Source organism: Haemaphysalis longicornis, unplaced genomic scaffold (assembly GCF_048455015.1).
Source record: "Haemaphysalis longicornis isolate Haplotype H1 unplaced genomic scaffold, Haemaphysalis longicornis Haplotype H1 scaffold_6, whole genome shotgun sequence".
NCBI lineage: Eukaryota > Metazoa > Arthropoda > Arachnida > Ixodida > Ixodidae > Haemaphysalis > Haemaphysalis longicornis.
Window position 1 is genome coordinate 72,546,520 of NW_027526407.1, and position 18,088 is coordinate 72,564,607.

An 18,088-nucleotide genomic window follows, 5' to 3' on the forward strand; every position below is an offset into this window, starting at 1 on the left:
AGGGTTCGATCGGGTCGTCGGGCTTAGGACATCTGGTGAATCAGGGTGTTCGGTGCGTCCTTCCGTCGTTGCAAGGTTTTCGTTTTTCCGGCGTTGTGCAACTTTACCTCCAAATGTTGCTGCTTTTACTTGCCTCTGCGTGGCTGGGGGGCCTTCCACGTATGAGGTTAGCATTGCTATGGCGGCTCGGCGATTGGTATGGGTAGGGCGACGGCTAGTGGTTGGAATGGGCTGGGCTACGGTTGGTTTGAGATAGATACTCAACGATGTCCCGTGGTTGTTTGCCAGGGAGAGCGTGAGGTGCGTCGATGGAGAAACCACGCACTCCCAGTCTCTTGTAGGGGCAGGGACGATAGAAGTGGTCGGCATGTCCGCGGTGGTAGCACAGCGGACGATCATCGGTGGGTGGCCATACGTCCATCTTCCTCAGTGTTGGTTTTGGGCTGCAGGGTGTCTGGCGGGTGACAGTGGATAGCGGTACGGCGAGGCTTCTTGACGGCGGGATGGAGCAGGGTGGGGTCGACGAACAGCCTCTGTGTAGGCCATAGCTTGCGGCCCGCGGGATGCTTCCGACGACATAGAAGTCCCCAAAGGGTGTTGAAATTCTTCCCGAATCACTTCGCTGATAGAGGCGACTTGGGGTTGCGGCGCTGTTGGGAAAGTTTCCGCAGTCCCTACCTCACGACTGCGCGGATTGTATCGCGGAGTGTATCAGAGCTTATACCCCGCCATCTATTGTCACCGAAACTAGCACCTTCATGGGGAGGTCGTACTTACCTCGCACGAATTTACAACGTCTTCTCCATAGGACACCGGTAAAAACGCAAAGGCTCATGGGTACATTGTTTTCTCCCGCGGAGTGCTGCCACTTCCCGTTTGGGAGCTCTCCCGGCCTCCCATACGCCGTCGGCTTTCACGCGCGTGTGCGCTTGTTGTTTATCTGTTTCCACCTGTAAAAAAACGCTCATGCATCGGGAATTCCATACATAATAAGTATTGACCCTACCAGGGGTTTATCTGACAAGTAAGCACCTTGTGACAAATAAACAACCACCGCACACGCGCCTGAAAGCCAATCATTGGCAATGGTACAGCATGCAGGACGATTGGCGACGTTGCTTCTTGCACCATGGCGGTCGTTGCGGCGGTCGTTCCCTTCAGTCCTTCTGGCAGGCCACCAAACTCGGGCGGTACGCCTTGCAGTCGGCGGTAGATTATTGTTGGGCGGGCTTGGCGGATTCCAGAGGTCGCAGGGAGCATAAAAGGTGCGTACCCCGCACCTCAACCAGATGTCACGTAGCGGAAGACGAGGCAGCTGTCTTTAGGGAAAAGCAAGCTTGTTAGATTGAACTTGTGCGTTACTCACGTCAAAAAATACACAGGCGTGGAAACAGCAGTCAACAAAGTAACGAGCGCCGACTTGTGTCGGCGAATCGAATACCGCGGCGTCTGCTCTGGGGGCATTTACCTTTCGGCGTGAGTGTTTCTGCAACCGTGGAATTACATCCGCAACACTCTAGATCAAGGAAGAATATTCGAGGTTGGTGACGTTAGTTCAAAACACTCTCCCTATCAAAGGAGATAACACGTACGGCCTAAAAAAATAAAAGATGGAACACGCGCTTCAATTTGCACACAGATAACACATCTCGGCGCAGCCTGGCGGTAAAAACACATAAATAAACAAGCCCAATGCATGGTTTGCGGCAATATACTACAATCCCACCAAGATACTTGAAATTTTGAGGAAGTCATTCAAAAAACTTGAAATTGTTGCAATATACTTCCACTTAAAAGTAATTTGCTTAAAATTATTTGAGTATATTCCGAGTGATTGGGGATTTCTCGAAAACTTGTTAAACTGTTTGGGTTGCTGATGATATTACTTAAAATTACATGTAATTAGTTAAAATAGTTATTAATTGCAAGAATCATTTTAAGTTACACCCCATTACGTCAATTCTCTTCGGTCAAAGTTGCCGACATTAATTTGTTCAATGTAGATGTCAGGTGACTTAGGCTAAAAATAAGGTCAGTTGTCAACCACATCTAAATTATTGTCTCCTGTTATGAGGACAGAACGTGTACTAATGTGAAAAAAGACATTCATTAACAAAAGAATATTTAGTAGAGTTATGAAAACCCGATTACATGCCGACAGGATTGGGCCTTCTGGTGAAACACATGAAAATCTCAGCCTTAATCACCGCAAACCGGCACAGTGCTTCGTACAGAGCCATTTGGGAACACATATTTGCTGAGTTAACAAAATTTTTACTTTATAAAAATAGGTATCTTCTGCAAACACTCATACAAACTACGGAAACAATTTATTAATATTTAATATTCATAGTGAAAAACAGCGCAAGGAACACAGGGACAAAACGGAAGAGTGGACGATGCACAGCGCTGTGCGTCGTCCACTCTTCCTTTTTGTCCCTGGGTTCCTTGCGCTGTTTTTCACTATGAATCTTAATCTGCACTAACTAGCCCAACTTGCCAGCTTAATAATATTTCATTCGTAGCATTTACCACGAAAGACATTCCCTGAGGAAATCCTACGCTCATTGTCTGTAAATGTTTTAAACCGGCTTTGCGGAAACTTTATGAACCAATTTAGTGTATTAATTTTTGCCCTTGTTTGCTGCACTTCCTTTAAACCTGATAATTACATTACTGGTCGCTATGATGCTATGATGTCATGGTATGATTACATTACCGGTCGCTATGAGTATTGGGCAAACATATCAGTTTGTTTTGACTATACGACTTACTGTGATTTTTCGTTGCTTCAAGTAAATCTCGTCGGCCTTCATTTCTGCTGCTCATGACAATCCTGGTCTGCCTTGTTCCACTGTTTTTTCTCGTTTGTCAGTCGTGTCAAACCTTCCCTGCGTTTTAACGACATTGCTTTTGTTTTTGGTATCATGCCCTGTTATCAGCCATTTTCTGAGGTCTGAGCTGTGGTTCCGAAATGTAGGGCTTTAACCACTTTACAAGGTTTTCAGACGTAGCGTGGTACTATTAGACGTTCATTGCTGCATAAACTCGTTTTTTCTGACTAACGCACCAAAATGGACAAAAAATTTATACATTTGCTTGCAAAAGCTTCACATTTACACGGTGTACTTAAAAGTACTTGTAATTCTTTGGCATAAAACTTACTGGGAACATAGGCCTACGTTTCATTCCTTCTACCTTTTTGAAATAGGGTTTCAGCACACAAAAATTGCTCGCAAATGGTTGCGACAAAACAAAGGACGATACACAGCAAACAAAATGCCGCACTCCCAAACTGATTTTTAATAAATACCTCATAGCCTAGGTGGGAACGAGAAGTGCATACTAGGGCACTCTATGTGCGAAGTTGGTTTCTCGGCTCGGGTGGATTTAGCTGCTTGAGCTGCAGCCAATCTAGTGTCAGTAGGGATGACACATGCGTTCTCCACGCCCTTCGAAGAGTGAGAAAATGTAAAAAATACATACTGCCTCTCCTCATTGAATGCACGGCGCCAGTTTTGCTCATTTTGGGTTACGGGCCTAGGTGCGCCAAAAGACGTACCGGGAGAGAAGTTTCTAAAGAACCCACCGAATTATAGAAAATATAAGTTCTGGTCGTTCTGGATTGGCACCAAGCTGCCAGATGAGCGGTTCATTCTAGGATGGTAGTTATCGGTGCTCATCAAAAATGTTGCTGAACCTTATTAGAGCCCGTGAATAACATGCCTCTCTCGGAAAAAACAGTCGGGAGCCGTGCACGCAGTAAGCTGGGCTTGCCGACACTATCAGAAGCACATTAATTACAGTGTTCGTAGATAAATCTGGGATCCAATTAATTCCGTTGTCACTTTGCGCATTACTCCAGTTCACTGTTAAAAAGGGATTTCAGAGCCTGTGGTACAATGGCGTCCTTACCTTTGCTGGGCAAAAACAGTTGCACCGTAATATCAAGCTATGGCAACGCCTTCATTGCGACCAGCAGCAACTTTTGGCACTTTCTGCAGTGGTTCAGAGAATTCCTGGATGACAGCACGGGGATTGCCGCGATGAGTCCGATTTAAATCCGGCCTGTATTGCGCAATTATTGCTATTTTTCAGAAATTTCATGAAATCTTTTCTGGCGACCAGCTTCCTGAACCGGTTGTAGTCTCAGAGGTGAGTGATGACCGTCGTCCTGGGAAGCAATCAACCATGTGGCATTCCTTACAGGTGTTCGCAAGGGTGGCGAACGATCGCGCCCTACATGAAGCCGAGATGATCCACGAGAATGGCCTGAAGGAAGTAAGCGATAAAGATTAAAATAAGTGGTTTCCCCTCTTGACACCTTTGAGTGCCTAACCATCCTTAAGCTAACCGCCCCGGAAATTTTCCGGTCTAACTCGACAGAATGCGTTCGAACGGTATTCGTGAGGTCATATGGGCCGCTTGTGATAAGGCCTAGGGCGGTCACAATGCAGTACACACTGCTTATAGTGCTCTTCAAAAATATTTCTGCGATAATTCATTGGCGTATAGTAGTGAAGCTAACTGTAAATGAGCACCAAGGAGTACATGGGCTCCTATGGAGATTTAAAGGAAATGCCTCTGGGCCTTTTTGTACTGATAAGACCGCTTCCATTGCCCACCGTGTTCCGACCCCAATCTGTTTCAGTATATCATTAAATGAGCTTTTAAAAACGCCCGCTGTGCAACATTTAGCTGTATAGCATACGGTGATCTTGTCTTTGTTAATTGTCGTACATTAATGTCGCGTATTGTCGTTAGATCACATGGCAATCAATGAGTTACGCAAGAAAGCTCAAAAGAGATCTGCGTAAGTGCGATAAACGCGCCCATAGTGCTTCCGCACTATCGAAGAATTCCTCACACGAGTTTTTTTTTATGCCTCTTTAACGCAGTTCTGTGGAATCGGCAGCCCATACAGAAAGATGAGTGACCTACAGGAGGAACACTCCAGGCTGTGCAAAGATGCTGAGCAGCATTTGGCCTCCACAATGTCCCGATTTGGAAATTTCGGTCAAGAATACAAGGAACAGCTTCAAGCGGTTCGTATACTTTACAATTTACTGTAAAAAACCCACTGTCCTACGCTTGTCAAAAACACCACAAGCGGGAAGGCAGTCAAATTAGGTTGTGCACTGTTTGTTTACCGTCAGCAGCGATTCAAATCAAATGAGAAGTTTAGGTGCGCTGTCCTAAAAATAACTGAGCCAGCATCACAGACTGTACGTCGCGAATACTGACATACTGACACAGCCGGCACACACACACCTCTTCTCACCCAGGAGAGCACCTGGTCGTCAGTGCTCACATCATCACCAAGCTCAGCCGATCCCATACTATGACCCTCTGCAGCCCGGCAGCTGTACAGCACCGCGCGCTTGATACACAGGTGCCCCTCTACCCCACTACGCCACCACTACTCCTCATGCGTCATTTCTTGCTTGCCACTGTCCCCCCCCCCACCCCCCACCCCGTCACCACACGTCGCTCAACTACTGCTTGCCTACGCATGGTTTGTCGTTCTCTTTCTCCACTCCAAATTTGGGTACATTCTCCAAAGCAGAATGTACCCCGAGATATACGAGAAAGAGTGTAGATTCTGCGGGCAATTGGGCACGCTCCGGCACGTCATCGGAGAGTGCGATTTCACCGAGGCAATCCCTCCACCCCTTATCCAACCCTCAATCACCCTTCCCACACCCTTTAACGAGCGATGGGAGACCTTGCTAACCAGCCCCGCCTTGGAAGACCAGCTCGTCCTGATCTCCAGGGGCCAGGCAGCCGCGGTAGCATATGGGTCCCGTGAAGAGGGAACCACCCCATCCGGCACGTAGCCGCCGCAATTTTGTGTGGCTAAATAAAGTTGTTCTCTCTCTCTCTCTCTCTCTCTCTCTCTTTCTCCACTTCGCCCGGGAATGGCGCATGCCAAATACTACAAATGCCACTAAATTAAAACAGATCGAAGACTTAATTTAATCACGCTGCATCACTTATACCCCATGAATTTTATCGTTGTTGTTCATACTTCTCGCTATTATTTTGCACGAGGGAACACCCAATGCATCGAAGAGTTTTGTAAAAAGAATTTGTGTTTCTTTCGTGTATTTAAAATTGTGTTCCTCATTTCACATCTACACAAGGGAATAATCTCAATTGTTATTTTTAGGCGATGGAAACCTGCTTCGAAGAATACGTCAAAATAAATAGGCAAAAGCTGCCCTTCCTAACCCCAGGGGTGCTCGTTCTGCTGGTACTCGTGACCTGGATGCTGGTCTGGCCCGTATCAATTATAGCGCGCCTGACCAAGTACATGGAGTTTCTGTTGGCCATGGACGTGTTCGTCGGCGTATTCACGCCACCGCTGATATTCTGGGTATGGAGCAAGTACACCGGTAAAATGGCCTTCTTGCGCGAGGGCTTGGAGAGCATCGTACTCAAGCTACTGGAATTAGTGAGTATTCATTCTTATTACAATGCTCTTTCGTAGTGATGTTCACTCTGCCACAAAATGTGGTTCCAAATACAGAGATTTTCCGCACAATTAGTCTTCTTTCATTACACACCATGGCGTCATGCCATGCTACTAAAAACAAGGGCCGAGGGAATCAACAGAGCGCCGAATGGCAGCAATGAGCATCTTTCCAAGCTAGGAAGTGAAAAATCAGAGCGCAAGGCCACGTAGCATGCAAGAGGAACATAAATGCTTCAATATGCTCCCAAGGTATAATGCAAAATAAAAGGAGGGTGAGGATGCAGGGCACGTGGGTGCAGTCCAGAGCGAAATATTAATATCCCGAACGCAACCAATCCCCAAGGCACACATATCTGTCAACGAATGTGTAGAAGAAACCATTCTATCTCCTCAGAATTTTGAGTTTATACTGAGAAAGTTAAAAGGTAATATTTCAGCGTTGACGCATAGGGACAGCGAACACGATCGCAAACGAGTCGCGAAAATGCCTTGGCTTCTGTTTTCCTGGGTGCAATCCCTCATGCTGCGCACCGTGCAAAATACCTTTCGACAATTATGTTCAACCTGCACGTTCAGTTTATTCTCTTTAGTAGCTTATTTGTCCCTCTCTGGAACTCACGATCCTGTACTTAGTTGAGTAATTAGAACTTTTTAATATATTTATGCCGGCTACTGCATTTAAAAAAGAATTCAGCGGGGAAAACCAGACTTAGTACCAAAGGAGACAATGCTATTGGAGCTTCTTTCAACAGCCTTGCGCAGTAATATTCGTGTTTTGTCAAACACCTCTCTAAGCGGTTAGTTATCGCAGCAATGCAAAGAAATGAGCTTGTGCATGGTTGTTGCAGTTTCTTAACTTTCAACCCACGATTGGCTAATCTCTCTTTGGCAATGGAGTTTCTGCCACTTTGCCAGAGTTCGAGTTCGAGGTTGACATGTCTAATTCACGGCCATGCGAATTTTTCCCGGGTGTTCTACGGGAAGCCTTTAACGGCTGATGCTATTTTTAGATTCATCAACAAACACAATCTTTTTCCCTAAACAATTTGGTAAGGATGATTGCTTGTGTATTTACACATATATTTATATTATTTATTTATTTATTTACTAGTACTTCATTTATATCAATGTTTACAGTACCCTAAAGACACCAGCTAAACGTTCAAGGCAAAGGGCAAATAGCAGCAATAAAACAAAAGGACTAAAAGGAATAGACTTCCTATAACGACGACAGATAAAAAAAGGGGAACCTCACACTGATGCGTAATACTCGAATGTATAGTGATGCTGTATGCATCCTTCACGACGATAACGGAAGTTTAAGTCCACTATAGCAGCCGATTATCTTCTTCTTCGCAGCCGCAACGACCTTTACTCCCTCATTGTTGCTGAAGTGTGAGCTTCATTCATTTTTTGGCACTGATATTCATTGGGCATTACCTTGGAGGGGTGTACGGTATGACGTGCTTTTCTCGTTCTGAGCAAGTCTTGGTACACTATTACGGCGAATGTAGAGTCTTTCTAGTTTTCATCAATTGCTGTCACGATTACGGCGAACGCTGGAGCTTTCTTTTTTCTAGGGAGGGGGGGGTATCTTTGCCAATCTCCCGAAGTGGGTATTCTTGGCTCGACGAACATGCACACGGAACGCTGGGCGATCGCCGTCAGGAAAAGGAGGAGGAATAAACGTCCCTATGAAGCAGTTCGCCTTGGGCAAGAGTACGTATTCTTGAGGGTACGCTAGGCGATCACCACCAGGCACGCAAACGCGAGCGCTCGGCATTTTCTTGGTTTTTCTAACTGCCGCGCGGTCGCTTCAATCTTGGTCAATCTCCCTAAAAGAGTACGCTTGGATTGACGAATATGCGCAGGGTACGCTGGGTTGTCGTCGTGAGACACGCACGGACAAGCGCTAGGAATTTTTTTGGCTTAACCGCCGGGCGATCACCGCGAAACCTGTGCTCACGAGCGCGCGCTCTGCAATCTCTTGGTATTTGTAACTGCGACACGAAAAATTACCATTTGCCAAGCACCTTCGATGTCAAACATCCTTCACAAGAACATTCAGTAAGAAAGTGGGGCAGCTGCCAGCACCCGCCTGACAGCGACCGCAGTAGCTTGGTAGACAAGCAGGTTTGAAACCATGTAGGCCACCTGCCTCAAGCCCCTTACACTGCACTGAACTCTTTGTTGTGAGAAAGAGATGATTGAAGTGCCTACATGGAGGAAAAACTGCCCGGAGGGCTTTTGGGAGAAACATAAGGTGTGATATCGGCGTGAAGCAGTATTGCACGACACATGGATGGATATCGGTCTGTAAAAGCCACCTCATGCTCTCCAGTGTGCATTTACGCTAACATTGAAGAAAACGAGCACAGGTGAGATTATATTGCCGCGAACCATGCATTCGTGAAAATATGTGAGGTGAACTTATGTTACATGTTCGCGGACTTTTCCAATGCATGATGCGAGGAACATGGGTCGAAGATGGTAAACGTGCAGCGGTTCGCTCGGTTTGTGTATACAGCTAATTTTTGCTGGATTTCAGGCCTGGGGTAGAGTGCCGACTCTTCAGAAATGATTGGAGTATTTCTGCAGTTCTGGCGGGAATGGGTCATCGATATTATAAAAAATCTTATTTGTGATGCCGGCTGGTAACGAGGCCGACGCTTAGCGAATAAGCGGCAGGGCAGCTCGAAACCTTGCTTTCGTAGTTTCAACATCTAGCTCGCCTTCAGCTGCCCTTAATAGGACGGAAGGGTCTGCCGGTATCCTACCGGTGTGCAAAGAGAGCGCGCCCTATTGAGAAGTTGCCGATTTGACACTAGTTTATGGTTGATGGCGGATAGTCGATTATTGTGAATCGTCTCTGATGACTCCGGGTATAAAAGGATTAATGTTTGCGATGTTCTTCGTTTTGTCGATAGCCGGTGTCCGGGCTCCGCTTGATCTTGCCGGAAAATGTGCAGGGGGACGCTGTTGACAGTTCTAGAAGATAGTGGTCAAAGAGACGAACTCGAGACGTTGATATAATGAAAGGAAGGGAAACTTTTGCACAGAACAATTGATATAAAAGTACTGGCTACAGGTGTAAAGAAAGGAAAACATTATACTGTGACTAAAATCTAGCTCTAAGTATGTACAGATCGCTTGAGAGGCTCTAACTCCGATAATCTTTTCCTCTCTCCTATGCTCCGAATGCGCAGAATTCCTCGAGTGACAACCTCCGGGGTTTTGTCCCGCCGCAAGAACTGTATATTTGCCAGTACATAAGTGCACGCTTACAGCCGACGCAATTCTCAATGTATGTTTTGCTTGCGGGATTCATAAGTCCTCACCTAGCATCGTAATTCAAGACGACAAATCTCGCTTGCATATGCCTAGCTGGAATGCTTAGATAAGATCACTTCTTTTTGGCCAAGTTCGTCGTTATGAAATCTCGGCATTTTGCTTTCTTGGCGACGCCCCTCCAGCTCTCCACCAGATTAGGGAATGGCCCAAATCTGTGCAGGCATCTGTGCTCCCAGTCATCCGCCAAACACTTACCCGACACCACTTACGGGCCAAAACTCTGCACCTTAAACGTGCAAGTGAACAAGTACGCGGCGAATAAAACGCGAGTTGGCTATGGATAATACGGAGAGGTCAGATGCGCCACTCCAGGAAACCTTCCTCTTGCGACGAAATTAGCGCGATGGTGATCCGCTGGCAAATCTTCTGAGCGGCTGCCTGGACAGAAGTCTGTTTAGAGTTCGGGGAGATCCGCCATGGACGTCGAGCCTGGGACGCTATTAACTTCCAGTTTTTGTGCCCCGCATATTCTCCAAAATAAACTGGAGCGGTTTGGGCCCCGACGGTACGCGCAGCTCGGTGGACTTTGTGTCTGAACGAACTGGCGCCTCGCGACTCCACCACGAGCCACGTGGTGCGGAGCTGTAGGATCCGCAACGCTTGCTTTATTTTATGATTGTAGGGTTTAATACGCCGACGCAACGCAGGCGATGAGGCGCGCCGTAGTGAATAGCTCCGGTTTAATATTGGCCACCTGGGGATCATTGACGTGCGCCGAAATCTCGAACACACGAGCAATAATCGCTTTTCGCCTCCACCAGAAAAGCGGTCGCCGCGACAGGGAATCGAACCCGCGTCCTCGTGCTCAGCAGCACAACGCCATATCCACTGAGCCACCGCGGCGGGTGTTCCGCAACGCTAGTTGCTCAGACAGCTTGGCTCCGCCAGCCTGGTGGCTGCACCTTTCGTTCCCACTGAGGAGCAGGTTGAAGACGAACGACCTTGCAAGTGGCCCCACAGAAGGTGTTTAAAAAGGCTCTAGTAACGTTACATGCTTTGATTTTCCCTCATCTCATCAAAGAAGTGGCCCCATCAATATCACGCTAATTAGGCAGCAAAGTTTTCTGTGCTCTCGATTATCTCAGACTCAGTGATATAAACATCACACAGGAATTAGTGTTCGCTGGCGTCGCGACGTGCGTGGCAAAATTGTATTCCTATCAACGGAACATGAGGGGGTGATGTGGCGTGCATTTCGCTCGGTATTTTGATGGGCTGCTGATGATGACGTAGTTGCCTGCATGCTGGGTTCTTATCTGGTCATCTGCGGTGGGGCTAATCTGACTTGAGCCTTGTTGGCGTCAGCCAGCGCCGTTTACCTGACTGTAGTTAGTGCTAGTCCGCCGAATGGACGTAAGATATTTGTGACATCGGAGACTGAAAGCAGGGATTCAGACGGGCTGCCGCTTCACGGGCGCTTGTGTGCTTGTTGTGGCCCAGGCACAGAGCTTGAAGTATCGCCACCTTTGTGGTGGCTTACTCCCTGCTTGCAACACATGTTGATGGGGTCCGTCGCTAGCCAACACGCACTCTTAAAAAAATGTCGTGGCACTTACTAACACAACACTAACCAGTTACTTGTCGCAGTATCAACTACGTACATAGTGCTTTTACGAACTGGCCATGCTTAGCCTAGTAAAAGCTACGCGTGACAATGTGGATCGGCTGAGCGAGGAGCGCGACATAGAGGCATATGCAGCACGCACGAATCACACTTGGACCACAAATAAATTGAGCGAGAAAACAAAGGGGATGCGCTAGGAGAGCGAGTATAACTTAGTTACCTTTAAAATACATCTGCTCTTCCCTTTTATAACCATCAGGCGAAGGTGCTTTGATATATTTGGTGGGGTTGTAGCAAAAATCATATATTCATATTCATTTTATTGTCAGCATATACAAGTCACCATGAAGATTTGCAAGACCTTTTTTGATCGTGAGGTAGAGTAGGAAAGTGCTGTAGTTGTTATTTTCAATAAGTAGTATATATTGTTAATTTCAGTGAACATTAGAATCAAACAAGCGGCACTTACTAACTGCAAGCTTAGGCTGGTAATGACAGCATTTAGGGTCCATACTTAGTTGCAGGACGTACGTACCGCTCTGCTGGGTAGTACAGTTCGTAAGGAATTAGTAAATACAACCCACAAGAGCAGAGGCTTGGCCGAGTTGGTAATACATTGCATTGGCGGGAAGCGCCAATTAACATGAGGACATAGAAGAGAACAACAACATAGACAAGACAAACTGCTACTATGAACTAAAATATTATTTTAAACGACACCACTTATATACAATCACATGGTGTTACTGAAGCACAAGGGACATATCATGGCGCCTAAAAGATAGCCTTAAAACTATACATTGTCACTAGAAAACACAAATCCATTTCACGCCAGTTCGCCACGAACCAGTTCTTTTGCTGACAGTGAAACGGACGGAACGCTGATGCAGTCGTCACCTTATCTAAAAATTTCCGCGGCTTCGATAATTTCTCGGGTAGTCTGCTCTCTGTGTCGGCCTATTACGTTGCATTCTTCAAACACCGGCCTGCAGACACACCGGAGGCAATGCAGTATTAGATAACTTGTTGCTGTGTTTGCGCAGCCTTTCATTAAGGCATCGGCCTGTTTCATTAAGGCATCGCCCTGCAGGGGTGGAGAAGAAGCGAATACACAACTCCTTTTTGACAAGGCACAAACTTTGATCTGTGCTGCTTATCGCCCCTCTTCCCCAATGAAGGCTCACTGTACTTTTCTGCAAAGTCGTGAAAGCTTGTCGGGGGCAGAAAAAACTACTGTCACTTCTGAATACTGCGCAATTTTTTTAGTCTGTGTGAGAGCCCATGCATGTATGGAATTACTGTTAACTTATATTTCTTAATTCTGGATTCCCGTCCTTGAGATTCCAGTGAGCCGCACTTTCCTAGTTCCTTGAACAGCCAAAGGGAAATGGAGGACAAAAGATGCCTCGGGCATCCCGCTTCCTCCATGCGTTTTGTTTGGCTTCGGACGCTCTGGTGGACTGTATGGTGGCAGGAGTTTAGGAAGGGCATTGTTGTAGGAAGCCTTTATGACAGCTCTTTTTACCAGCTTAGAATGAGCAGAGTCAAACGGTAATAAAGGCTTGCTGCACCTAGGCACATACGTCCAACAGGTGTGCTCTGGGGAACAAGAAAGCTTGATGTCGAGGAACTTGATTGATTGATTGATTGATTGATTGATTGATTGATTGATTGATTGATTGATTGATTGTAGGGTTTAACGCGCCGACGCAACGCAGGCGATGAGGCGCGCCGTAGTGGAGGGCTCCGGATTAATTTTGACCACCTGGGGATCTTTAACGTGCGCCGAAATCTCGTACACACGGGCGTTTTTGCTTTTCGCCTCCATCAGAAAAGCGGCCGCCGCCAGGACCTTAAGTTGACCTTGAACTGGTGCTTCACTCGTGACACGCAGCAGCGGTATGCACGATGTAAACAGGTCAAACACATCGGCTTGTACCCTTTCCAAAGCATCTGGTCTTGCCTCCAGAAGCACAAGGTAGTCATCTACGTATCCAAAACTTTTTGCCATATGCGCGTCTTGCACTTTCTGATCCAAACCTTTGTGAATTTTTGCTAAAACTAAGTCACTGAGCATCGGCGCAACGCATGATTCGATGCACACCCCGGTTTTTTGGTGGTACACTTTATCTTCAAAAGAAGCGAAAGTGGAGTTCAGGCGCATGCTCAGCAGGTCAAGGAACCCTGGCACACTTAAAGCAGAGTCATTTTGAAAACGCACTGCACCATACTCATCCAGTGCCTCCGCAACACACGCAGCGACCGTATCATGTGGCAAAGAGTAAAACAAGTCCTGTACATCGAATGAACACGCAACGAAGCCTCGGGAACTGTTCGGTTTCAAAAATTCAATAACGTCACCCGACTTCTTTACAAGAAAAGGGTCAATCACAGGAAGCTTTTCTAGCCCTTTTTGCAAAAACATGGCTACCTTTTTTTGCCATGTTCCACTTTTTGACATTATAACACGTAGTGGGAAATCAATCTTGTGAGTTTTGGCACTAAAAAATATTTGTAAGCATAGGAACACATCACCTAATTTCTGCACAGTCCTCGCACCAGGGTGGTTAGCTCGAGCTGGATGATTGACGGGTTAAGACCAGCGGTATGCAAGGACGCCGACGGTTTTCCAGATCCACCAAAGGTGGTTGTCGGGAAGGTGACGGTCCGTGGATGGCTGGTTCCAAGGCAAGAAGTGGTCGGCTCGAAAGTACGGTTTAACCTGACAGTTCATGTAGCACTTCCAAGTTACAATACCAAATTTACAGAGATTGTTAAACCACGGGTCGGTATCGCCGAAGAGACAAAGTGCCTATCTGGGCGAGGTTTGACCCAAACGGGGGGTCTTCCAAAATTTAATCGGCATAGCCAGTGACGCGTAGCGTTAGCGAATAGCAAGAACCCTCCCCTCGCCCATGGGGATCATTCCTTTCAAGCGTTTGCGCAGCGCACCTACTAGCCCCTCCGTTCGGATGATGTAGGCCTATATCCGTGCAATGTCAAAGGGGTGACACCGGGTCCTCCAGATTGGATTGCTTGAATATTTCCCCGGCACCAATGAAACACCACCAAAAAGTTAAAGCAGTTCTACTCAATGTGAAAGCTGTTAAGCACGGAGCACTGATTCCCCAGAAGAGCTGTGGCTTCATTCTCCGCTCTTCGCTACCATTCCTCACGCTGTTCCCCTCCCTGTCTGTTTCTTCTCTTGATAAAAAGAACAGAGGTTTGTTCAATGCAGTTCAATTTTCCAGGCTTCGCAGGGCTCTCGCGTGTTCTCCTTGGACAGCTCGCATCCTTTTCATGGCCTTTTGTTTCTTGTGCTGCCTGAAACAGTCCTAAAGTGACTGTTTAGGCTTGATGGTTGAACATCAGTAAGGGACAACAGCGCAGCTGCCACATGGACAGAAAGGAAGAAAACTGACATACACGAGCGCTGAGACCAACAGTTTATTGAAAGAAACACACACACACCCACACATACACACACATATATATATATATATATATATATATATATATATATATATATATATATATATATATATATATATATATATATATATACTATATATATATGTATATATATATATATATATGTGTATATATATATATATATATATATATATATATATATATATATATATATATATATATATATATATATATATATATATATATATATCGACTTAAATAGGCAGAAGCGAAATCGCAAAACTCCATTTCGTCCAACAGTAAATACAGCCTGACGATTTGATGAAAACCTCAGTTGACGCGATTCCGTCGCCAGGGGCCAACGCCACCGAACACGAGTTGCTTCGGCTCCCGTTTTATCTCCCTCGAAGTGAGGGCCTTCAACATTGACCACCATACGGCAACTACAAACAGTTATGGTACGTCTTTCGGAATGCGTAGACAGCCGACTGAGGCCCAGACTCGAAAGGACAGAGTTGCAGCCCACGTCATGGTCTCCCATCTCGCCGCCTGCGCTAAGCCCCGTCTCCAGGCCTAGCGACACCGTCGTTCCTGCCGTGACATCCAACACTACAGCGCCGGGCCAGGGTGACTTGTCGACATCCCATCAGCCGGCCCCAACCACCGTCAACATGAAATTCGACGCGCTAAGTGGCCGCACCATTCCCCCCGATAATCCTTGGGAGACGGTGCTCGCTTCTCGACACAAAGTGCCTGACGTCAAGCAGCCGCATCGCCATCCACCGGCAGGCACGAGAACGACTACAACGACATGCGTAACTCCGTGGCCACGCCTCCTGGCCAACCACTACATAATCATTTATCGACCACGATCCGCTCGCTATATAGCTGCCTGGGCTCCCCGCAACCTTGCTGCAAGTCTTGCTGAAGCAAGTGCTATTTCGAGAACGCAGTTTCTCAACGAAGTCATCGTGGAAGCTCAACAGGATCACAACCTCTTGGTGGCAAGTACAGCCAATGCCTAGATAGCAATTCTGCTAAGTAAAATAACGGCGATTAACTTCGGCAGTGCCAACTACGACCTTGTACCTTACATGAAACCACCGCCCAACACCTGCTGTGATCCACGGTCTGGAAGAGGACATCACCTAGGACGGTCTACCAGAACTTCTGGAAGCCAACCACCCGCTCCTCCTGCACGCTTGACTCATGGGTTGCACCACATCTGCCCTCCTGACGTGTAACGGCACTCGGGTGCCCTACAATGTTCGAGTGGGCTGTGTACTTCACCGCTGCCGACCCTACCGCCACATCGCCCAGGTTTGTCAACTCTGTGGCGACGTCGGATATCGTCAAGACATCTGCCCCCACGCGGACTCACCGAAGTGCCCCTGCTGCCACTTCACCAACCCATCCCTTCAGCACGACTGTCAACCTACGTGCAGACTATGCCAACAAGCACATCCCAACGCCAGCAAGGATTCTCCGAAACGCTTCCTGCCCAGACTCGGCCCAAACCGGTCATCTCACCGGCCCCCGCTGAAACGACGAAGACTGCCCGCCAGAACACCCGCCAATACAAGACGCCCACTAGCAAAGCGCCCGGCCTCAGCAAGGTGAGCTGGTCCAACATCGTAGCCCAAACTCCCACTGCTCACGACTTCTCCCCTCTCCCACCCATACTCACTACCCCCTCCCCCGACAACTTCTCAAAAAACTCCCGTTGCTCATAACTCCTCCCTCCTCCGACCCAAAGCAACCAGCCCATCGGAAACACCTCAACAAATCTCCCTCTCTCCAAACCTTCATGAAGTCCTTCGAAACATCCAGCAACGACAAGCTGCCCTCAGCGAACGCCTCAATTCTTTAGCGGCAGTGCTATTCAAAGCGCCTCCTCATGCACTAACCCACCCACAACTCTCCCACCACAGACTTTACAAGCCGAGCATGCTGCAGCCATCCTTGGAGATAACATGCCAACACGAATAGTCCCCCTCATCGACCAACGCCCGGAAAAGGCCATCGGCGACTTCCAATCGACCATCACAACATCGCTTCCATTTGCAACATCCATTCAGAAGATGAGCGAAGTGCTTACTGCCCGCATCACAAACATTGAGAAGGCCCTCGCTAGCAACTCTTCCTTTCCCATCTCGCAATCAAAGAAAGCCAAACTCCAGCCACCCAATACGCCCGATCCTATTGCCCTAGCCCCTGCACGATGTCTAACACCCCGGCCCTGACCATGTATCAATAGAATTACCGATCCTTAAATAACAAAAAAGCTCAATTGGTATACTACATCACCCCTGCCCCTACCGATATCATCGCCCCCCAGCAAACCGACACGCCTGCCCCTGGAATTCGTGGGTACACGGCCTACACCCAAGATCCCTTACACCGCGCTGCAATACTAGCGGCCAAGCACCTCACCACCGAAGAACATAGCCTAACCCCCCCCCCATCGCCCACACATTTGTCGAAATTCTCCAACTCGGCGAAACGAACCCAGCGTTTTTGTACTAAACGTATACAGACCACCTCTCAGTCCTCTGCAAGCAATCAACCCCTTCTTGCACGATGCCAAGCGGAGAGCGCATCAAAATCCTTTCTTTCTGCTCCGCGATTTTAACGCCCCACAATACTCTTGGGGATACACCCAGGCCACAAAAAAAGAGAACAGCCCTCCTACACGCCACCCAGCATCACGTCCTCGTTCTTTACAACGACCTGGCCACTCCAACCAGACTGGAGAACAGTGTGTACACTTCTCCAGACCTCCCATTCACAGCCAACGTAGGGCATTTGACTTTGCAAAGGACTCCAGACACCCTTGGAAGTGACTAGTATACATCATTCAAATCGTGATACCTCAATCACGCACAACCCGAAAAATTGGTTTCACAAAGATCACTAATTGGCCCGCATTCCGCAAGGATCCCACCGCCCTTTTCTTCATCACACAAAACCTATAAGAGTGGGCATCGGCCCTAGAAAATATCGTCGAGAAGCATACCAAAACAATTCCCCTCCCCGACAAGAAGCCTGCCGGGGACGCCCATTTGCTCCATCTCTGGGCAGCCCACCGAGGGCTAGTCAAACGGTGGGAATGGCAAAAGCATAACCGCACCCTCAAGAAACGTATTGCGGCGATCGCTTTACAAGCACCCAGTACGCTCAAACATTGCACACACAAAACTGGCACTCCTTCTGCGACGAGCTAAAAGCACTCTCAGCACCGAGCGTACATGGCACATCCTCCGGAA

The 18,088-nt window shown here is 47.6% G+C and overlaps 1 protein-coding gene across 2 annotated transcripts in view; it reads left to right on the forward strand.

Moving 5' to 3' along the window:
• LOC144143473 (atlastin-2-like) overlaps positions 1-18,088 on the forward strand; it is a 64,722-nt gene that overhangs the window by 29,852 nt on the left and 16,782 nt on the right. For both annotated transcript variants that reach the window (XM_077675221.1, XM_077675220.1), the window contains 4 exons: positions 4,099-4,155; positions 4,210-4,281; positions 4,899-5,045; positions 6,170-6,454. In XM_077675221.1, the coding sequence (XP_077531347.1) occupies positions 4,099-4,155; positions 4,210-4,281; positions 4,899-5,045; positions 6,170-6,454 (561 nt within the window). The remainder of the gene's footprint in view (positions 1-4,098; positions 4,156-4,209; positions 4,282-4,898; positions 5,046-6,169; positions 6,455-18,088) is intronic.